At 33.5% G+C, this 24132-nt stretch overlaps 3 protein-coding genes across 3 annotated transcripts; 1 reads left to right on the top strand and 2 right to left on the bottom strand.

Annotated features, from left to right (window-relative positions):
* Positions 1-5318: 5318 nt before the first annotated feature.
* Positions 5319-9408, top strand: LOC104702556 (phosphatidylinositol 4-phosphate 5-kinase 2). The gene is made up of 8 exons (XM_010418428.3): positions 5319-6857; positions 6937-7101; positions 7220-7385; positions 7544-7654; positions 7735-7928; positions 8023-8153; positions 8241-8334; positions 8711-9408. The coding sequence occupies exons 1-8, from the start codon at positions 5755-5757 to the stop codon at positions 9009-9011; spliced, it is 2265 nt and encodes a 754-aa protein (XP_010416730.1). The 5' UTR covers positions 5319-5754; the 3' UTR covers positions 9012-9408.
* Positions 9409-10417: 1009 nt separating this feature from the next.
* On the bottom strand, positions 10418-12751 carry LOC104704942 (uncharacterized). Its single transcript, XM_010420943.2, has one exon. The coding sequence runs from the start codon at positions 12728-12730 to the stop codon at positions 10418-10420; it is 2313 nt and encodes a 770-aa protein (XP_010419245.2). The 5' UTR covers positions 12731-12751.
* A 5417-nt stretch (positions 12752-18168) lies between these two features.
* LOC104702558 (small ribosomal subunit protein uS13m) lies at positions 18169-19702 on the bottom strand. Its single transcript, XM_010418429.3, has 3 exons — positions 19544-19702; positions 18730-18954; positions 18169-18603 (listed from the first exon to the last, which is right to left on the bottom strand). The coding sequence occupies exons 1-3, from the start codon at positions 19610-19612 to the stop codon at positions 18433-18435; spliced, it is 465 nt and encodes a 154-aa protein (XP_010416731.1). The 5' UTR covers positions 19613-19702; the 3' UTR covers positions 18169-18432.
* Positions 19703-24132: the final 4430 nt, after the last annotated feature.

The raw sequence follows: 24132 nt of genomic DNA on the forward strand, positions 1-24132 counted from the left end.
GTGTTTGGTATTCTTCTCGTTTCAGATGTTCTCTAAAATATCAATGTTCAATTCAATATATCCAAACGTCAAATCAAATACTAGTGGCTTGCACTTGGATGTGATTTTTTTGGAACATGGGAAGACCCCATATGTCATGACATCCTCCTTATTAGGAGCTGCAACATCTGTTACATGTTAATGTAACTTACATTGTTCCAAAATGTCATTCTCCAATTTTTGTGACCAAATTTATTTATGAGTTTCTATCATTATTAGTGATTTTTGGAAACATTAAAGACTATATTGCAAATTATTAGTTTTTAAAGATTTATTTGAGGGTCATTGTTGGAGCAAACCACTCTCAAATCTTCATTTTGAGAATTTGCTCCCTTCAAAATAAGGAGTATTGTTGGAGATGCCCAAACTAGTATTTGAAGTGATAAAGTTTAAAAAACTCTGGGAGACTAATACAAATCATTACGTTACGAATTTGTATATTGCATTGTTTATCTTTTGGTTTAATATATTGATGGAGTCAATGTATATATATATATGCTGATTCAATTTATGAACATTCAAAAGTAATCTTACTAAGTTTTAGAACGTTTTCCAATAATATAACGTAGTTGTTAGCTGTAGGTAGGCACCGTCAACAAATTAATATAATGCATGAAAACGCTACGTAATGGACATGATAAAGTCACGACTATGATTAGAATATATATTGGAATCCTCGAATTATCTAGTGTACTTCAGTACTTAAACATACTTTTGTATTTTCTAAGTTGATATTTAATAGAACAAAAGATAAAGTTTTTAACCAAAGATGAAAGATGATAGTAGTAATTATAGAAGCTAAAATCGAAATCCGATTGGGTTCGTTTCTGCCAACGATGAAGACGTGTGACTGTTCAATCTGATACTTTTCAGTTTTATATTCTTTCTTTTAATATGTTTTTTTTCTTATAAAAACTATTTTAAAATTAATGAAGCAGAAAGGTACAAAAGAAAAGACTAAGACTATGAGCATGGGCTTTTCCTTTCAAAGCTTACACGACAAAGAGACGTATTCGTAAATTTAAACCCATTAATACGTAAGTCCAGTAAACTGTATTATCATTTCTTAAGAAAATACGTATTGGAACTTCAACGTGATCTCTCCATTTTTTTAGTACGTTACAAACTCCTTTATCTTTTTTTATTAGTACCTCAAAGACATAGAATTATAGAAGTATAAAACAATAGAGTAATGCTAGAAAACAAAACCATTACATTTATTATAGTTTATACTCATCGCACGTAATTAACCACAAGATTTGCTGTGGTGCGCTGACATCGAATCAGAAAAACAAAAGAACATGACACACGTTGGAGCTACTTTACCTACAAAACCAAAATAAGTGGTCGGAAACGATGAATTAAAGCGAGGAGATTTTATTTTTATTCAAACTTTTTTTTTTTAGGGTCAACATTTTAATAAGAAGGATGATGAGTTTGGTAAAAACCTGGAGTGATAAGACGTTGGTGTAAGGCTTATTGAGGAATGGGCTTTTGATTCTCCAACAGAACAAAGGATATATTGTTACATCAGTACCTGAGCTTCTTGTCTCTTCTATGACCCATGCCTATAGTTTGCTAGTTGCATACGTCACCAATCCCCCACCATATAATATTTATTTTAGCACTAATAAAAACAAAAGTTAGATAATATTTCTCTATTCATATTGAGGTGTGACCAAAAGATAGCAGTTTCTTCGTGATGTTCATTGGACAATAACCAGGTTGAAATGTCAAAAGTACACTACAGTCCCAACTCTTTTGTTACACAGAAGAAACTTTCCAATTCTTTTTTTTTGGCAATCAAAGAAAGAAACTTTCCAATTCTTATCCCGAGATAAGTTTGCATTTTTGGTTTTTTAATATCCTTTGTTTATTTTGTACTAATTCAGAGTGTCAAATAAGCATACTTTTATAAGATGCACACAAATTCATTATTGGATGAATTATCTCGACTCTTTTGCAATGAAGTAATTTGTTTTGAATGGAAAGTTGTATACAAATACCATCTAACTTGGTAATGTGTGATGACTAGCTTTTGTAATCTAAAATTATGAAATTATTTGCAGGTAAATAAATATATAGGAGATGAAAGTTAAAAAGAGGTGAGATTCAGCTCTCTTATCAAATCATAATCTTTCGTTTGAAAATAGATTTGTATTTTTGTGTGATTTGGAAATTGGGAAGATAGGACTTATGAGTCTTCTGCTTTGATGCGTACGTAATAGGTCGGCGGACGGCTACCTGACTTATCGGTCATCCATCTTCTTTGTCTTTTCTCTTCTAATTCCTTTCACATAGTTTATCATAATTGTTTTGCTTAACATGACAGAATTATCATTAAGAGATTGTCATGTCAAATTTTCTAGTACAAGAATCTGATTTCCTTTCTTATCTTGATCAGAATTTTACAATAATGTTTTACGTTCAATTTCAGCTGTAAATCAGAACACTATTAATAAATTGTCCTTTAAAACCATCTTCAACCTATTTTTTTTCCAATTTTTCACACTATAAGCATATCATTAGTTTCGTTTTAACCCATTACTCTATTTTAGATCCGAAAACAATATTATGGGGTGTTTTTCTTCTGTCGGACAAATAAAAACCGTTTGCTAATTTCCCCCTCGAAAGATTTTTACGAGTTGAAAATCATGTTTTGACAGTCTCAAGTGTGCAAACGTGAACGTTGCACGTGATTATTCTGAGAAAGAGGAAACGTAATCTTTCGTAGTATCTTTGCGCCAGCCGCCCTCCCGAGACAGGTGGTTCGCTCTAGATTTTGATGACGTGTTTTGAATCCTGACCGCTTAAGACTTCAACACGTGGTACCGTCTATGTCGTTGGATTCTTCGTAGACGACGATATTAGTTGGGCCGTGACAGCCCAATATTACAAAAGCGGATCCCACATATGTGCCAGCTCAGCTTGATTATCCCAACTGTTAGAGAAGAAGAAAAGGAGCTGTTTGTAGATAATGACGCGTAATTAGATTTACAATTAATTAAATAATTCGCAAAACTAGAGTCATTTGTCTCTTGTCCACTCTGTCTCTAATTTCTTTTTCCCAAATCATGGCGAATCATAATCTATGCGATCAATTATTTTAAGATGAAATACTCACAACATCGCTCGGACATGCGAAACAAAAAATTGATAAAATATAAGAAGAGAATAAGTAGCTTCTTGCATTATTAAAGATGTGTATTATCTCTTGAATTTTAAAACACAATCATTTAAATCTTATAACCAATAACAAGCTATATTGAACAAATTCAATAAAATAGCTTGACAACGTGATATCCCCAATCTTGTTTTATAATTTATTAGTAAGACCGATGTATATTATAAGGGATCTTCAACGATCTTTTAATTTGTTCTCTATTGCATTTTCATGTAGAATTAACCTTTCCAGGAGTGTTTAGTAATATATATTTCCAAACAAACGTTAAAAAAGATTAGCATCACAGTAAACCACACACACACACACAAAAATGATATACAGTAATCCTAGTTATCCATTTTTATCGGTTTCAAAACAATACTGTTGCAATAATCATTGTTGCCTCGTGCTTTTCAATTAGTGACAGCTTATTAATCTAACCACAACCACAAGAGAAGTCAATAACTTTCCACTAGGTTATTTGAGATTCAACTAGTAGCCTCGGGTGTAGAAGTCTTTACCGATCGAATAATAAATACATTAAAAAAACAAGATATCATTAGCATGTTCGATGTATAATGTTTTTTTCTTCCGATATAAGGCTAATATATTAATATACAGAGTAAATTATAACATACAGTATATACGTGTTATATGTTACAGTTTGTGTATATGCGTATATTAATCAACACAATACAAAAATGAAATCTATAACGATTGGCGATTAAAGGAGGACAAAAAAATTATCAATCGATAAAGTAAAACTAAAACTTTGAATAACGACCGACGGACGTCATATAAATATAATAAAGCCACATAGGAGAACCAAATTAAAAAGTCTCATCATGTGGTTACGAAACATTATCACCTGGTTCCTTTCTTTATTCCACTAATTCGCGATGACGATTTGTTAATGATCGATCATAGTTGTTTACAAATAAGTATAAATTAGTTTGATTAGCATGTAGTGTTATTATTTAGAAGAAGGAGATAAACATAACTAATCATTTGGTCTTTTACGTGGGTATCACATTAATTCCATACAACGTAGGGCACGCCGGCACTTAGGTTTTTTTCTTTCTTTATATATGTATATGTAATCCTTGCATTATTATCAAATCGATTGATAATCTATTTTCTTGAGTTTTGTTTGACGAATTTAATTACCGTTATACTATTACAAGTAGATTCACTTCAAAATACCCTTTGTAATTTCACCTTTATTTTAATACTGTAATAACTACAGTTTAAACAAATCATTAATGATGAAATAACGGTTAAAGAAGTTTCTAACTGCAAATATTTCTGAAATAATCAGAGTAACCTTTTTTTTTTGTGAACGAAAAATACCTTTCAATTAGAACTTAGGGTTGCTTATACAAGAGGAGAGCCTCCTTTGCCAAAAACAAAACTTCGTACGTTAATCATATTTACACATCCACACACACATAAATGTTTGTTGACGTGTGAACAACTTTAATGTATCCATCAAAATTGCCGTAATTAAAACAATAGTAACATTTTTTTTTTATAGATAACCGAAGTAGTAGATGATAGATCATAGACCGAGAGATACTAATCTTCGAGATGTTAATGGTAGCACATTGCTAGATTTTATAAAACACAGTTAAGGCATTAGACATTCATATTTTGTTTTGTTATGCGGATTTGAACTCGTATATATGATAAATGACAAATCCAACAACATTAGATATTCATCATTTGTAAACCTTGATTTTTTTGTCAATATTATATATATATTTTTTTTAAACGAGAAATAAAAAGTTTTAGCTGAAAAGAAAAAAGACTCAAAAGATTTATTTCCATACATAAAATTTAAATAACTTTTCCTTTCTAAATTTTCCCTTCTAATTGCTCTGATTAGATGTATTTAAATTAATATTGGAAAGTAACACACATACTAAACTAGTTAGGTGTGATTAGTGATTACTGTTTTATTTCCAAGATCTTTTGAAAATTTTACTCTTATAAACAGCAGAGTTTATTTTTGTGCTATACTTTACAAAGAAAATTTGAATCTGTGTTACATTTATTCATTTTTATTATTATTAATAGTATAGTCGGAAATCGAAGTCAATACATTGGTCATAACAATGTGACTTTTTTTTTAAGTCGGGCTGGTGGGCTTTTTGAGTCCGCTTCCCAGTGGTTTTACTACTGCGAAAAAACTTAAAATCAAATTTTTACTATTTTACCCTAACAAATTATTTATTTATTTTGTAAACAAACTTTTATTTATCTTCTCTCTCCTTGTCTGTCTCTTTATCCTTTTGCTTTTGATACTGCTGCTGCTTCTTCATTCTCCCCTTTTCTTTTCTTTTTTTTTGTTTGCTCTCTCTGTATCGTTTTGTAGGAATCTCTCACCAAACGTTTAGGTTTCTTCTCAGATTTAGAAACTTTTTTTCTCAATCCGTGATTCTCCATTTGATTTCTCCTTAACCCTTGCGAAGAAATCGAATGAGCCCATTTCGGTTGTGATTTTTCTGAGAAGAAGAGTATTGGGAAGCAGCTAGGGTTTATGTGATGAGTAGATGATGCGTGAACCGCTTGTTATTGAAGAAGAAGGAGCTACTGAAGTTTTACTTGCGGAGAAAGGAGGAGACGAAGAAGAAGAAACGGAAGAGAGAAGAAGAAGAAGAGACGATTTGTTGTTACTAGCTTTACCAACAACGCCGATGGTACGATCGAAATCTCAAGGAACCACGAGGCGCGTCACTCCCACGCCACCTCCCGTAGACGTCGAGAAACCGTTACCAAACGGAGATCTCTACATGGGAACTTTTTCCGGCGGGTTTCCTAACGGATCCGGCAAGTATCTCTGGAAAGATGGCTGTATGTACGAAGGCGACTGGAAACGTGGCAAAGCCAGCGGTAAAGGCAAGTTCTCGTGGCCGAGCGGCGCGACTTACGAAGGCGAATTCAAATCTGGGAGGATGGAAGGGTTTGGCACTTTTGTTGGTGTTGACGGTGATACCTATAGAGGCTCTTGGGTTGCTGATCGGAAACATGGTCATGGTCAGAAGAGATACGCCAACGGAGATTACTATGAAGGTACCTGGCGGCGGAATCTACAGGACGGGAGGGGGAGGTATGTTTGGATGAATGGGAATCAGTATATCGGAGAGTGGAGGAATGGTGTGATTTGTGGCAAAGGTGTGCTTGCTTGGCCTAATGGGAACAAGTACGAAGGTCAATGGGAGAATGGTGTTCCTAAAGGAAGCGGTGTGTTTACATGGGCTGATGGAAGCTCTTGGATCGGGTCTTGGAATGAGAGAAGTAATCTTATGAGGAGTTTCTTTGATGGGATTGAGAAGAGTGAGTTGATTGTTGCCGCGACGAGGAAGAGATCTTCTGTTGATAGTGGAGCTGGGAGTTTGAGTGGTGGTGACAAGGTTTTCCCTAGGATCTGTATTTGGGAATCTGATGGAGAAGCTGGGGATATCACTTGTGATATTGTTGATAATGTGGAGGCTTCTGTGATTTACAGAGATAGGATTTCGATTGATCGAGATGGGTTTCGTCAGTTTAGGAAGAATCCTTGCTGTTTCAGCGGCGAGGCTAAGAAACCTGGAGAGACTATATCTAAAGGGCATAAGAAATATGATTTGATGCTCAACTTGCAACATGGAATCAGGTACTCATATTTTATATTTTCAGAATCCCTAGGGATGATGATCTAGATCTGTGTTTTAACCAAAAGTGCGATGATTTAGGTATTCTGTCGGCAAACATGCTTCCATTGTTCGTGACCTTAAACAGAGTGATTTTGACCCGAGTGAAAAGTTTTGGACAAGGTTCCCACCTGAGGGTTCTAAGACCACACCGCCGCATCAATCTGTGGATTTCCGTTGGAAGGACTATTGCCCTTTGGTGTTTAGGTATTCAATCTTTTGCTGTTAGATATTTTTTTCAATGTGTTAATCTTATTGTGCATAAGGTTTGGTGATGTTTATTCTCTAAATCTGTGTTTGTGGTGAAATTTGTTTCTTTTGATAGACGCCTGAGGGAGCTTTTCACGGTGGATCCTGCTGATTATATGTTAGCTATCTGTGGGAACGATGCTCTTAGGGAACTTTCATCACCTGGAAAGAGTGGAAGCTTTTTCTACTTAACTCAAGATGACAGATTTATGATTAAGACAGTGAAGAAATCTGAAGTCAAGGTTAGTCGTTGGCTCTTTTCTTGATTTCTTCTGTCTTCTGTGAATCCCTTTGTATTTTTCTTTCTTTGCTTTCACTTTGCATTCTTAATCATATATAGTCCACTATCTGTGGTTAGCTAACAAAACTTGACCTGATGTTGTTTGTCTTCATTATCCAGGTTCTTCTACGAATGCTTCCAAGTTATTACAAACATGTCTGCCAGTATGAAAATACACTTGTGACTAGGTTCTACGGTGTGCATTGTATTAAACCTGTTGGTGGCCAGAAGGTTGGTGTTGTTCATCTACATTTCATAATACTCTTTTTTTGCAAGGGACAATTTTCTCATGTTGTTTACCATCTTACCAGACTCGGTTTATTGTTATGGGGAACTTGTTCTGCTCGGAATATAGAATCCAGAGACGGTTTGATCTGAAAGGGTCTTCCCATGGACGGTATACATCCAAGCCTGAAGTGGAAATCGACGAGACCACTACTCTCAAGGACCTTGATCTCAATTTTGCTTTCCGTCTTCAGAGAAATTGGTACCAAGAGCTTATGACGTAAGCTTCCCGAATTCCTAGTGTGTTTTCGTATTCTATTTGGGTGTTTGAAATTGGGAACACATTACTAAGCTGGCTGCATTTCATTTTCCAGGCAAATTAAGCGCGACTGTGAGTTCTTGGAAGCTGCAAGAATAATGGATTATAGCCTTCTGGTTGGCGTTCACTTCCGTGATGACAACACAGGAGACAAAATGGGTCTTTCTCCATTCGTTTTGAGATCTGGTTAGTTAAACTTCTCGTTCTGCCTCAATATTTTTTCTGTTTCTTTGTTTCATTGTAATGATATCTGTTTGTTCATGTATTGGGCAGGTAAGATAGAATCGTACCAGAACGAGAAATTCATGCGAGGATGTCGCTTCCTGGAGGCTGAACTTCAAGATATGGACCGCATCTTAGCTGGCAGGTATAGGAATAATTATTCTCGCCAATCATTACCTGAGTTTAATCTTTAGCACAAGAAGTTGACCTAACAATAGTCCCTTTGAATTGAACGCATTGGTAATTACTGTGGCAGAGTAGATGAAAGGTTCAGTTTCCCATTAGATATGATTTTTATCTGAGAACTACGTTACATCTAGTATGCATTATTATTGTCTTAAAAAGTTGCTTGGCAATCTTGTGGGGGATGTTCAGCTGAATAGAAAAACACAATCATATTGTGGGGGCAAGACAGATCATGTGGTCCTTTTTTTTGTTTCTTAAACTAGTTGTTAAAGATTCAATCAATTCTCTACCCGTATATTTTTCAACATCTTACTAACATTTGATTGCTTTTGCAGGAAACCGTTGATTCGATTAGGCGCAAACATGCCTGCAAGAGCAGAACGAATGGCGAGAAGAAGCGATTTTGATCAATATTCATCTGGAGGGACCAACTATCTATCCCACGGAGAGGTCTATGAAGTGGTTCTGTATTTTGGAGTCATTGACATTTTACAAGATTACGACATAAGCAAGAAGATCGAGCATGCTTACAAGTCTCTACAGGCTGACCCGGCTTCGATCTCAGCCGTTGATCCAAAACTCTACTCAAGAAGGTTTAGAGATTTCATCAGCAGAATCTTCATCGAAGACGGCTAATGAAGGTCTTAACTGATCTTATCCCCATCGTTGAAAGGTCAAACCAAAGCTCCTCGCTTTTTACCTCAAATGGAGAGAGCTAAAAAAAGATGCTGAGGCATGAAGGGGCAGAAGGGTAGTTTCACTGTTGATACAAAAGGTCGAAGAAAGAAGGAAGTCGATTCGGAATTCATTCATTTATAATATTTGAGAATGAAGTGATTAAACAAATTTTGGGGTTGGGGATTTTTTATTTTTGTTTTGGAGGGTGAGAAGAAGAAGATATATGTGAATATAGAATTTGTGAAGGAGAAAGATAAGTACATAGGCTTAGAGAAACGTGTTTTGGGAGATTTGGAGTTGGGTAATAAGATAAGGTGTACAAGTTTAATGAAAAAGGATGGGTAGTTTATTTTTATCTGTTACGGGTTAATTTTTACTTTAAACTGGGACAAAAGTAAAAGCTAAAGATGTACTCTTCAAATCTTGAAAAGAGGGGCTCATATTCCCATGGGATCCCTCTTCTTCTTCAACATCCTTTTCACATCCAAAGATACTTTGCCAAATTTTATTCAAACTCTGTTTTCGAGTCACATGTTGCAAAATACAATTTCTCAAATTGTACAAAGATAATAATCAGGTTTTCTGATGATTATTGTTCATATGTGGAAAATAAATCGACCAATGATGTGCCTATACATAGAAAAAGACTATTGTAGTATGTTGGATGTATAGACTTGATATGATGTTACTATGATACATTTACAAAAAAAAAGTACATAAACATATAGTCTGGTCAAAGAAGAGAGAGAGAGAGAGAGAGAGAGAGAGAGGTTGGAATTGAGGTTGTGCTTCCATGAAAAGGAGAGAAAGCAAAGAGAGAAGACCACATGTCTCACATTAGCCTTTCTTTTTCATATTTAATTATTGTTAATTTTATATAATTTATAAGGACCTAAAACAATATGTATAGGTTGACTATATTTTCTATATTCTCCTATATAGTCTACAAAAATGAATTTTTATTATAATCGTTACACTCTTCACCTCAAGCTCTCTTCAAGTATGATAATGAAACGGAGTAAAGGAAAAAGTATACTCCAATAATGTAAAAAGAGTTGTGTTACCACCGATGCATGCTTAGTTTTCTGTGAGCAAGGCCTGCCAAAGACTTCTAATCCGAATAGTTAAAATTTGTCACAATGGGACATATAATCCAAAGTTTAAACTCAATTTGTTGTATGTATACGGATTTAAAGTAAATATATATATGTATGACCCACAACCAGTGGCGGACGCAGAAACTTATTTAACGTGGGGCACAAAATAATTAATTAAAATATAATAATAATATTATTATTAAAAAATCCAAAACCAAAAAAATAAAACATTAAAAAATTATCATAACAAAAACATACGAAGAAGTTCTACAAAACTATTCTACGATCTTCCATATCTTGAAATCTTTTTATTACTACCTCATTTGTCACTTTATCTAAGTGCTTTTTTTCAATAAAACAAACCATACAATCATTTAAAAACTGATCACCCATTCGGTTTCGCAAGGTAGTCTTCACAATTTTCATCGCAGAAAAGCATCTCTCGACTGTAGCAGTGGCAACAGGTAAAGTCAAAACCAACTTCAAAAGTCGATAAACAAGAGGATGCGAAAGATGTTTTTTTGTGTCCATCATTACACGTGCAAGATCTCCAAGACTCTCCAAATTAGCAAACCTTTTATCTTCACGGATATTATCGATGTAAATACCAAGTTGATGCTCAAGAGATATCCGCTCCACAGAACTAAAATCTTCCGGATAAAACTCAGATAACCTCACAAGTTTCGACTGGTCAAACTCGTGGAAGGAACCAAAAGGGCTCAAAGACGCAGTGCAACTAAGCAATTCAGTGTTTACCTCGTCAAAACGATCATTAAACTCTTGAATTTGCATATCCAATACAGTGTAAAGACATTCCACCTGATAATGATGCAAGTTTGTCATGTTGGTTTTCCGTCTTGGCTTCTTTGGATCAACAAATTCTTCTTCCATGATGATCAACTCAGTGTTATGACTCTCACAAAAAGAATTAACTTTTTCAACCAAAGAATCCCATCCATTATCCCTGAGATTGTACAATTGTTGCTTGGTAGATTTCACTAGAGACATAGCATTCAAAATGTCTTGATCTTTCCTTTGCAGAGCCACCGATAGAGTATTTGTGATCCCGAGAAGAAGTAACATCAACTGTAAGTAAAACACAAAATCAAAGGTGTGCAAATATTTGATGAGACCATTAGCTTGCCTTCTTTTGACACCATCACTCCCTTCGCTCTGGACATACTCCAATACTTTCACAATAGAAGGGAATAAATCAACTAATCGTACTAAGGTATTGTAGTGAGAACCCCATCGAGTATTACCAGGTCTTTGAAATGAAAGCTCCTGATTCAGTCCCTTTCCTGTCTTAATTTCACCTTGACTAATTCCTTCTTCGATGATCCTTCGTTGGTCTTCTCGAACCATATCTTTCCTCTTACAAGATGCTCCAACCACATTTAACAAAACCGAAATCATATCAAAAAAATCACCAACTTCAAAATGTTTTTTAGCAACTGCCACGACGACCAATTGAAGCTGGTGAGCAAAACAGTGTACATAATATGCAGTACTATTTTCTCTTAAAATCAACGATCTCAACCCATTAAACTCACCTTTCATGTTACTTGCTCCATCGTAACCTTGTCCCCTTAATTTTTTCATACTCAACCCCCGCTTTGCAAACAATGAATCAACAGCACATTTCAGAGTTGCAGAAGATGTATCTTGAACATGAATAAGACCAATAAATCTTTCTTTTACTATCCCATCTTTATCAATGAAGCGAAAAACCACTGCCACTTGCTCCTTAGTAGAAACATCTGCAGACTCATCCACCAACAAGCAGAATACATCGTGATTAACTTCTTGAATAATAGATTCAATAACTTCCTCTGCAAAGCAATGCACTAGATCAGTCTGAATTTTGTGAGACACCATCTGATTATTTTTGGGAGCATTCTCCAACACAACCTTCCTTACAAGCTCATTTTGATCTGCAGTATATTTCACAAGCTCTATGAAGTTTCCTCTATTAGCTGATTCTACTGACTCATCATGACCTCGAAAAGGTAATCCTTGCCGTAATAAATATCTACAAACATCAATTGAAGCATTCAATCTGATTCTGTATTCATTTTTTGCAGCATCATCATGCTTATAAAAAGCATGAACAATTGATTGACCTTGTCTCATCAAATTATCAGCCATTTTCAATGCATTTTTGTGAAAACTATTCACTTCTCCCACATGAACACTCAATCTCTTTGGATTTTTCCATGTATCAAATCCCCTTGTTACAAATTCATCACTTCCACCTTTATTTTCTGTGTAATCTCTAAACAAGTAGCAAACCAAACAAAAAGCCTTGTCTGTCTTTACACTATATTCCAGCCAATCACCATAAAGATCAAACCAAATTGGATTGAATCTTCTCAATTTATCTCCGGTTAGTGTTCTAGGAAATTTGTGACCACGAGGTTGATAAGGACCCTTAACTAAATATTTGCGTCTTACCTCATCTCTTTGGTTAGGGTGATATTCCACAATTCGTTTCCTATCTGCAGGGTCCACGGGTAAATTCTCCAAATCATCATGAGAATGAGATGTACTTGTTTGTTTTTTTGGAAAATATTTTTCCATAGATCACCTAATAAAAAACATAGCATGAATTCATCAATATATATTTAAAGCAATTGAATGAGACTATCAATTTATCTAGAATAAGAAGAAAATCAATAGACAAGTTTATATGCTATAACACGTACACAGAATTTTGTCCAACGACAAGTTTTGCATCAATTGCTTACTGTTGTTTATATGCTGTATTGCTGTTTGATAAAAAATAACCGAAGACAAAAATAATACTGGAACCAATCAAAAATAGAAGCAGAAGACTTTTCTCTCTCTATGGTGCAGTTGTATTGCTGTCGATGAACTCATGAAAGCTAGGTATAAATCCCGATCAAAAAAAGTTTATAGACTTTAAGTTTTAGACTTTTAGTTAGTTGGGCTTGAATCATTAGCAGTTTTAAAATAATTGGGTTTAACCTGTATTACTATAGCTTAAATTATGATACAATTTACATTTAATTTTAGTTTATATTATAGAAAGAGCTTCCGTTAGACTTTAGCATGTGGCATAATAATTAAGTGCTATTATTTTCTGAACTATGATAACTAAATCCCATATAAATTTTTTTTGTTTTTTAAGATTTAGCATGTGGCACGTGCCACACATACTAAAGCAATACGTCCGCCCCTGCCCACAACCAAAAAGAAACAACACGTTAACAGTACAAAATTTTATAACACTATCTACTTGGGAGTTGAGTTGTTGAGACTTGAGATTATATAACTAGAGGAGAAAAAAAAAGAAAAATTAAAAGTAGATGAAAACCCGAACCACCAAGGAGAGCGAGTGTAACAAAAGTCAAATTACATAAAGAAGAAAGATATTGTAAACAAATAAACAAAATACGTGTCATAATGTGTGCCAATTTATCTTCAGATCCTAGAGTCCAAATTCCCAAGAAGAACATTCTATTTAAAACTCTATACCTGAGAAAAAAAAAACCAATTATGTACTGTTTCATTTCTAGGGTATTGATTAATTAAACTATACGGGAGCAGTGAATGACCATTGACCAGATCCAGTAATTTTTCACTTGAATCCTCGAGCCTTTTGTAGCTAAATATTTACTGTAATTAACAAACCCGCTCCCACAGTTACACAAAATTCAATAATCCCTCATGCTAAGCTAAGTATATTTACTGCATCATCCTTTTAGTCATACAAAAAGCTTATAATCCAGAGTTTATTTACATTATACTATATAGATCTTCAAACCAAATTTAATAAAACCAAAACTATCACTACAGTTTTCTCGAGAAACAGAGAGAAAAAAAAAAAGAACATATCATAAGTGAATACTGTACTTACTGTCTGCATGAAATTAACTAGTACTACTAGTATAATGTAAATAAATAGAAGAAAAAAAAGAGAAATGGTTCTCTAAACGAGAAAATAGGAAAAAGACAGAACTTTGAACAGTAGCTAGGTCTGCCAAACACTTGCATGCCTAAAAAGTCCTTTTAAATTAAATGTCACAAATATCAACATACATTTTCTTCCATACTGTTGTCAAAATAATCAAATTTACTGATTTGGGAAATAATAAGCTTGCGAAGCTACAGCAGTAAGATCTGATTTTATGAGAGGTCTGCCGATCTGTCTTGTTTGCTTTTGTCACATATATTGTCTTATTGAAATTATTTTCTTGTATACATTATACATGTTCTGTTTGTTTGTGTGTGTATAGATAGATCCCATTCCCATACCAAATGGTATGTACGTCAAACTGAATTTAGAATTATCACAGCCCTTACCTAAATCTGAATGATCTAGACAGTAAGTGATATGAGCAAAATCTATTTACTGTTTGATTGTTTCAACGGATAACTGTAACACTAGATTCTGAAAATATGCTTCTTTTTTTTTTTTTTTTTTTCTAAAGGTCTGCACATACCTAGAATTTTGACGATAAATGGTGTTATGGACCACTAGACGATGTCTAGACCATTTCTATTTTACCATATTTAAAATCTTCATTCGTTTAGACATTATTTACTCATTAGATATTTAACCCAATACAAAATGGTTGCATGTAATTAGTCTGATCGTACATGTAGATAGATGTACACACTTCAACTGATTTTTGAATAAAGAAAAAAAATCATTTCATTCAGGACTCTGTAATAATCACATTCATGTGTGTGTGTGTGTTAAGTACATATAGACGTCGGTGTATGACAGACATGTAATCATGTAGACAAACGTTTTGTCTAATTGTCTGCCAAGTGAGTAATTTTATCTTTATAGAAACAAGATAAATTGGTGGCGTAATATCTTAAAAAAAGATACACTGTAATTTATATATTCACCACCTACGGCAATGCAAACAAAATCCGAATCCAGGTGAATCTTCTTAACCACGCCTTTGGCCTTTGGTACTTTGGTTATCCCGTTTCCAACTAAATAAAACAGATACAGTCTAAATTTGCTAACTTATCAAATTAGTCTAATTGCTTTATTTAATTGGGTCTATGGTTATGAATGAACAGTATAGTTCAAGTTCCACTACTCCCCAAGTTGTTCAACAAAGGTAGACCAAATAATTAAACTACAAAAGCATAACAAAGGAAAATAAGCTAATTGTTTAAAGCTTGTTATAATTATCTATATTATATACTACTAGTCTAAATGTATACACTCATATAGATTTAAAAAAGTGTCCATTTACATGTAATCGACAACATATTTGAAATATGAGAATCGGAAGTAGGAAACTTTTGGAGTCTATTATCGGAAAACGGATCAACGTGAAAGTCAAGCCTACTTACTGACCTATTAACATACTTCAAAAAAACCACCAATTCTTAATTAATTAGCCACCTTTCTTGTTGAATAATTTGAGCTATTATTTTTAGGCTTTATTCTCACTTTATATTAGTTACCCATAAAAGGCAAAACAAATCATTTGATTTTTTCCCCAAATATCATTAATAAAAAACCAAGATTAATCTCTAACGAAATATTTAATGCTATATGAATTCTGCAACGGCCAAGCTTGAGATCTAAAATATGACACATTCGAGGTAAAAATAAAATGCAGACAAAGAAATAATGAGAATTTAAGTGGTCTCAATTTAGGGACTAAGTTGGTCTGAAATTGAAAAGCCTTCAAAATGTGGCCATTGGTATTTTAAATAGGCACATTACTTCACATTCCAACATAAGGTTCCACCACAAGGGGACACCTTCTCTTAACCATCCCTTTCTTATCATTCTTGTATACTTCTATTTTTCGTAACAACTCCTTTAAAAAAAAAATTATTTTGCTTTCTCTTACAAAATTTACACAAACAAGTATTGGTTATTTTTATTTACGATTAACTAGGAATTTAATCCAAGTGCAAAAACCTGTTTTCAAGTTTTATCTTACTTGTTGTGAATTTGATCAAAAGAATATAATAATAATACGATGTTACCCGAAATTTATACTAGAAAATCACTAAAGATTACATGAATATTGTAGTGCTATGCTATATTTCAAGAACTTCATAAAATAATGGAAGTATAATTTGGGAAGAAAAAAATCAATAAATGAAATCAGCCAGCTAGACCGCTAATTATACATATCAACCTAACGCTAATGATGGTGTCTTCTCTTACTGAAGAAACATCGTGAATTCGTGATACATGTCGACGCGTATTGTTCTTTGTTTCCAATCACCAAAAATAGAACCTTAATGTTGTTTTATCAGTGTTTTTTTTTCTCTAATCAGGATAGCTGCATTTGCTACCAACCAAATGGACGGACCGGACCATGTTCAAACCAATCTTTTAATTAAGTGGAACAAAACGAACTCTAGATGACAACTTCAACTGATAATACTATATACAAATTGACCACCATAAGCAACATGAGCAACACAAAGCTTTTTGGATGTAATGATAATCGACATCAATTTAGTTCGTGTAATTTTTTACTATTAACGTTAACTGCAAGTTTCACAAATGACCATGATCGTTATCAGGCTCTTTATTGTTCTTTTTTTTTTTTTAAATATTTTTACTAAACATATCTTGCACAACATCTAGCTTATTTTAACTTGAAAAGAATAATGTTACGAATGTTTGATTTTATAACGAATTTTCTTTCACTCTTTTGACGACAGCCATTTTGGTTTCTACTATTCTTAAAATGATCTCTTCAAGTATATATCATCTTAACGAAATAATACATATGGATGAAATAATTTCATTAATAGGAAGATAATCTTGAGTGGATATATAGACAAGGATGATATTTAGTTGAAGAGATTGTATTTGAGTTTGAGGCAAATTCTTGAATGGCGGTGGTTTGGTGGGGTATCTTCCATGTTCTTCCCAAAGGCAAAATGCTTTGATATTTCACGCTCTCTTCTATTTTATTTTTCCACTAAAACAAAAAAAGCTCGTGATCATGGGAATATATATACTTTTCAAATTTTACGATAGACATAATTAATAAAATATACAAAATAACAAAGTAGTAGGCTGATAATTCTTTATTTTATTTTATTTTGTTTCTGTTTCTCTCTTTTTGTTCCATTCCGTGGTAGTTATCCAAGTTTGGCTTTTTCTGTTTCCTAACCACTTTACACTTTTTATTTTTCTCTAATATATACAAAGAAAATTAAAACAATATCTATAACTCTTGCCACATATTTCATCTATATTTGTCGACTATATATAGTTCATGGATTTTTTCTAAGAAAGATATCTTGTTTTCTTCCTTTTTTCCTTTTTATATGAAAGGTCTCGTAAGGGCATATATCTTGTCAAATAGTAGAAAGTGGAGTATAATACCACTATCACGAGTGCAAGTGCAATTACGATTTTACGAATTAGACAAAAACATAAAATTAGAAGGGAATCAAAAAAAGAAGATGAATCACATGGTTGTGGGCCAATATAAAATGGGCCCATAAAATTACAAAGCCCCACCCAAGTTATTGTTCAAAAAAAGTAAAGAACATGGAGAGAGATTTACGTGGAGGATCATGTAGACAAACAAATGAGTGGAGAGGAGATACGACTATTAGTAAATAAATGTGATCGGGTCTGGTAGGCATCGATTAGTCTATTTCCCAAATTGATCTCTCTGATATATCAGTTTCAAGTCACTTGGTCTCACTTCTTGTGATTCTCATTTGATTTTCGTTATTTTGTTCCCCATGATTCGTCGTGTCCCAACCCGTATCATATCTTTCTATCAATAAATAAGATTTAATACGAATAATCAAATCGTGTGTCTATTTTGTTGACGTAAATATTATCTGTTAGACAGCTTTGTTGAATGTTGATTGTTGTTGAAAGCACTCAGTTGCGAGTATGCGTAGATTGCTTACACGATTTGTCAATGGGCTACAGAAAATGGGCTTTTAGATTGGGCCACTAATGAACTTAGGGATCCGTAAATTATTTATAGTTAAACTTGTAAACCAAATAAGCTTTAAATTTGAAATTGGACAAATAATTAAAACTGGGCTCGTTTTCAATGATGTTTTTACAAACACAAATCACAGAAAGATACTACCGAAGCTACAGAGAGTAGTATTGCTGAAGAATTTCGAAGCTTACTCTTCCTCTGCAATGGCAAAAAAAGGACAATAAAACTGGCAATGTTTGCTTATTCAATCAGTTTTCATTTTATCCCAAAAGTAAGACAAAGTCATGTCTGTAAACAATGCGACAAGGAGTACAGCTTACGAGTCCCAGAGAACGGATTATAAGGTTTCTACTTGCGAGGAGCTTTCTTCTTTCCTGCAATCGCAACGGCTTTACCCTTTTTCGTGCGAGCGTTAGTTTTGGTTCTTTGTCCTCTGCAAGGCATTCCATGTCTATGTCTACTACCTCTGTAACAATCTACTTCGACCAGTCTTTGTATTTCCGATCCAACACGCCTCCTCTTTAAAAAAATCAACAATCACAGAAACAAACAAACAAACACGGTTTTGAGAAATGGAAAGACAAAAGAGTAGCTTTAAGACGATAAGAAAGTTTAACTGTAATTGTATAAAACGATTTTTGTTACCAATTCATCACCATGCTGGTGCTGGCCAACTTCTTCACGGAGGTCAATGAGTTCTTTACCAGTTAAGTCTCTGGCAAGTTTGTTAGTGATTCCAAGCCCACAGAGAACCTGATGCGACTTACGACGGCCAATTCCGTAAACTTCTTGAAGACCGGTTTTGAGTGGCTTATTGTTTGGAACCTCTGCGTTCCCCACACGAATTCCTTGGACGCGTACTCCATGAAACTGCAGAGAAAGAGAGAACATAAATGGATGAACTTGATGTTACATTATAATCTAAACAGAGAATCAAATAAGGTAATGAGCTTTGATAAACTTTGCTTCACACAGACAAAGCTAGAAACCTAGCGGCTTCAGTTCACATACACAAAAAAATGTTATAGAGTTAGAAAAGTAAATCTAACTATTCTTCTACCTGAGCCAACATTAAAGATGCTTCCTCAAAAATCATCATTCCTATAATCTCATCATCTCATAGAGCTACTAGCATAGGATACTTTACGAGAATAGATTGACAACAATACCTTGGCAATTTCATAATTAAGACATTGAGCTCTATACTAGAACCTTTTCGATTTCAAAAAATTGTTCTTTCTTCTATAGTAGCACTCACCTATTTGAAAAAATGGGGAAGAAGCCAGAATCTCAAACACCGAAATAGACGATTTTGAAACGAACCCAGATATAACCACGTCCAAAAAGATTGAATTGGATCAAAATCATCAAATATTAAAAAGAGATGAGATCGATTCGATCTATTGAAACCCTAATCCTAAAACAAAATGCGGCGCTGAAATGTTAGATAAGAACTCACCGTAACATTCCGAAGCAGAGACTGGCTGATGTCGAACAAGGTCGCCGCGGATCTTCGTAAACCCAACATCGTCGTCGAAGCTCAGTTTCCAGAGATTTGACGGTGAAAGGTGGTGAAGAAAAGGGGTTTAAAGATTCAGTTTTCCAACCGCCCGCGTTTTCTAATCAAAAACGCAAACGCAAACGCAATTGCGGTCATTATCTCCCTTTTTTACTCATTGGGCTTTGAAACAATAACTAATTGGGCTTTAAATTTATTTACAGATAGGCTTCAGGTCCAGCAGATGACAACCTTAATGCTGTTAAACTTCAAACTCTTTTTGGGCTCATCTCCTGATTTACGTTTGGTTTTAAGTTGTTAAATTCGTGAATAACTTCGTAGTTGAACTGTCATGTTTCAATTTCGGTGTATCATCAGCACAGAAATAGTATATTAACAACTCCTTGTAGTCTAAATCATGAATTAAAAAGAAGAGAAACAAACTGTTTTAGTATAGCACCTAAATTCAATTGTAAAGACTTTAAATTATATCATAAGAAATTTAGAACTACCATGACTCAATAATGTCAAGTTTTTAATTTTCGGAAACGTTAACTACTTCACTACTTCAGCAAATAAAGCACGACACAGCAAACGGAGTTTTATATTAACTTCTCTTTGGTTTATAGGAGAGACATAAGTTTTTATATATAAGAAGGACGTACGGGTTTTACATTACACTACACATAAGTAGTGTTTTTATACATTGAAATATTTTGTCTTTTTATGTGTAAGTCAGGTTTGAATTGATCGTTAACAACTCGAACTTTCAAGATTATGTTCTGTAAATGAATATAAAATGCCTGGGGAAGACAGATAGGAGTTCTAGATTTTGTAAACAAAAAGTTGAAATAATTTATTTATTTGAAAATAATATGTCAAATTATAATTTAGATAAAGATATCCGAATAAGTGGTTGTGAAAACTCTATAATTTTCAAAATTATACTTGACACCAAATTTTATTCAAGTTATATATTTTGTATCCGTTACAACATAATTTGATTAAGGGTAGAATTTGGCATGTTGCGAATATAATATATTTATATGCATGCAACAATCATATGTCAAGTTCATATGTGTGGTCATTTTCAGGAAGGAAACTTCAAAAAGTTGGCAAAAGGGTACGACAATGACTCGGACGTGTTAAGCACGGGACATAGTTTTTATATCTGTGGTCTATGTTAATTACATTCCCTTTCTATACTATTTTTAAAGAAGATATTTTCAAATTCTCATCAAATAGAAGAACATTAGTATGAATTAATTTTTTACTTAAAATGGTGGAAACTTTATAACAAAATAAATATAGAGAGAGATACTTCTCAAATTTGTGTTCTGAACCAACTCTAAGGTCAGACGTATTAGATGTTACGTCTCACATTAAAACACAATTAGTATAACTTGAACAATACTTTGGGTTAACCCTATTATTAGTTATTTAGGAGGGTCGTGCCAAGTTTTATTTACAGCGATGTCAACAAAAAAGAATAGTAGATAATTTCTTTTATTAGTGGCAACTGGCAAAACAGTGACATATATTTATTTCAAAATTACAATAGCGTGCATGAACAGTACCGCTAATCCACTACTATAAAAAAAAATAGTGATAAAGTATTTAAATTATACGAATTGTATTAGTGTAATTAAACTTGTTGCCCACAATAACAAAAGAAATATATATAGTCAAAGATAGATATATTGATCTGTCTAGTATAATTCTATATAGTAGGTTTCCGTACATTTATAAACTATCTTTACTAGGATTTGTTTTCCACCTAGTAGGATTTTTAAAAATTATGCTGCTCAATTTGATTCTCCAACTAGGAAAAATAAATAACTCCAACGACTGTGGCAATGGAGATTTAAATAATATATTTCCCAATGTAGTTGGAGTCATTCCCAATGCTTTTGGAACCCACAAATCTTTGAATAATCCAAATTCATCCTTTGCCTGGGTTGGCTGAGAGCTACTTAAACAAAGACCATAATAAACAAATTATTCTGATTAACAAGCAATTAGTGGAGTCATGGTTTATTAATAAGACGCCTTAATGACCCTGGTCATCCTTGCGTCTGACTCTTAATAGCCATAAGGGACGTCTTTGGTAAACTTAATCATCCTCTTTGATTCGTAATTATTTAAGTAATGGAAGATCAAAGGTTGATAGTTAATGATTTCATAATACGACAAAAACTAAGACTCCAAATCATTGAGCTTAACCGGACCAACACCGGTGGTTCCATAAATTGTTATTTTTATCAAAAATGTTCCTGAAAAAGAGGAAACAAAAGCCTTAAGATTCTGTTTGTCCAAAAAATAAATGCCTTAAGATTCTTAATTTTTTCGTTTTCGTCAATAGGGGTGTTAAACATAATATTTCTAGTGAACAAACCAATAATATACTGTTGAATAAGTAATTTAGAAATCATGCCTTACTATTGAATTTGCTTGGAAAGTGTTGTTTTGTGGCCAAAATTATCTATTTCACTGTTCTGGTTCAAGTTCGACCCACGTACCACATGATGGGTGTCTAGGTTGCGCAACAAAACCATTACTGTGGGGATGGACAAATATATGTGTACTCATTTTTTGATGATTTCAGTAATCAAATTATCTAACTTAGCTAAATGTTGGAGTTTCAGAAGGAAACCAGAATAATGATTGCATGCATCTATAAAGTGGATTATTGACATTATAGAGCTCGTGTGCATCAAGTCTTGTAAAAGGAGTTGGTCTCAACAAGACTTTGATGTTAGAAAATAGAATTGGACACTTGTATGAAGTTAGAAATCTTCGCGACCCATCTAAAAAGATTATGGACTTGGAATCTCAAATCAAACAAGTTATATTTGTGGATGACATAACGCTCGATATCAACAGGACAAATTACTACTAATTTCTACAAACACGATTTTTTTTTTTGTTGTGGCAAGAGGAATATGATGACGGAAAAGGTGACCTACGATAGCTACATAGAACTGTGGTTATGAAGAAGACTATGAATTACACCAAATTTTCCTTTAAATTATTTGGATTTTTCTTCATAATAGGATGAGGAAAAAGGACTACGCAACAAAAAAGTTTGGAGAAACTACAAAAGGACTACATCACATCGATATTTTCTGCTATACATATATATATATATATAATATATATGTGTGTACTAAGCATCTTAAAATTAATCCATACAACGATCCACCTAAATCGAAAGACTTAAAAGAACATTTTATCTAAACGTCTATCATGTTTTGATCTAGGTGAAACTAGCATATTCAATACGAAAGTATCAACTTTTATTATCTAATGTCTAAAAAAAGTGTTAGTTGCAGGAACGTTAACGACAACTCTTCAAATTTCGGACGTCATCTTAACAAATGTCGATATAGCTAGCTAGGGACCGAGGTAATTAAGTAGAGACATAGGTAGGACATAAATTAAGAGCTAATATAAGTTTAGATTATATCACGAATAAAGACAAAGCACAAGAGGGGATTTTTATTTGTATAATAATATGTAGAGAGATTGGATATTGTATTGACCCTTGTGAGCACGAAACAACGTTCTTTAGGAAAACAAAAGAGAAAAATCAGTCAGCGTCTCGCCGTATCCGCAGTGGTCGGGACGTCCTTTGTTACGAGTCGCGGCCATACGTTTTCTTTTGCCTACCATCTTCTTTGTTTTTTTTATATCCATTTTATCTTATTTTACTTTATTTAGGAAGTTTCCTTTTTTCTATTAACTTCTTTCATGGTCTAAATTGTAACTACGTGCCATATGCATGTCCATATGGCTTTGAAGAATTCGTAATTTATGCGAGAGATCTATGCGTTTAGGATACAGTGTATGTTATAAGAAAAAAATAAGAGAACCGTACTGATTGAGGCAATTCGAGACCGTGATATATATATATTCCACTTCTTATGGATATATATTGATATTCCATTTTGAGATAACGTAATTTAAAACGGGATGAGATTTAACGAAACTTGAGTATATATAGACGGTTGCATTAGCGTAATTTATGTAATCTATATGAGATTTTAACCCATGAAATTGGTTATATGATTAAGCTTTCAATAATCAGCATTTCTAAATAAATTGAAGTCGTGATTCTTTATATTTTTTGTTAATGGGTGTGAAGTGGTAATTCTTTATCTCTTTTTAATGGTTTTTTTCTATGCTATTTATCTTATTATAAAGTAATTTAAAATCTATTTAATTACGGTACAATAAGTTTAGAAATATTCAGAATTTCTAATTCCTATCATGCCGAGTTTTTTTTTTTATGTTTAGAGAAAAAGTCTAAAGACTATATAAAATTTATAATCCGATTTAGAAGGAAAATATCAAAATAGTATAGATAAAGGTATCATTAGCCGAAAAACACTTGTTTTCTCATTAACGTGTTTCTCTATTATTTGCTCGAATTCACAACACTTCACAGTAAATATGAAATTATCATGACTACTTTCATTATTACCAGTTTAGTCGCTACAAAAGTCTTATATAAAAATCCAAAATATTTACATATCTCCAACGGCCGATGA

Source organism: Camelina sativa, chromosome 7 (genome assembly GCF_030686135.1).
Source record: "Camelina sativa cultivar CO46 ecotype springtype chromosome 7, ASM3068613v1".
Lineage (NCBI taxonomy): Eukaryota > Viridiplantae > Streptophyta > Magnoliopsida > Brassicales > Brassicaceae > Camelina > Camelina sativa.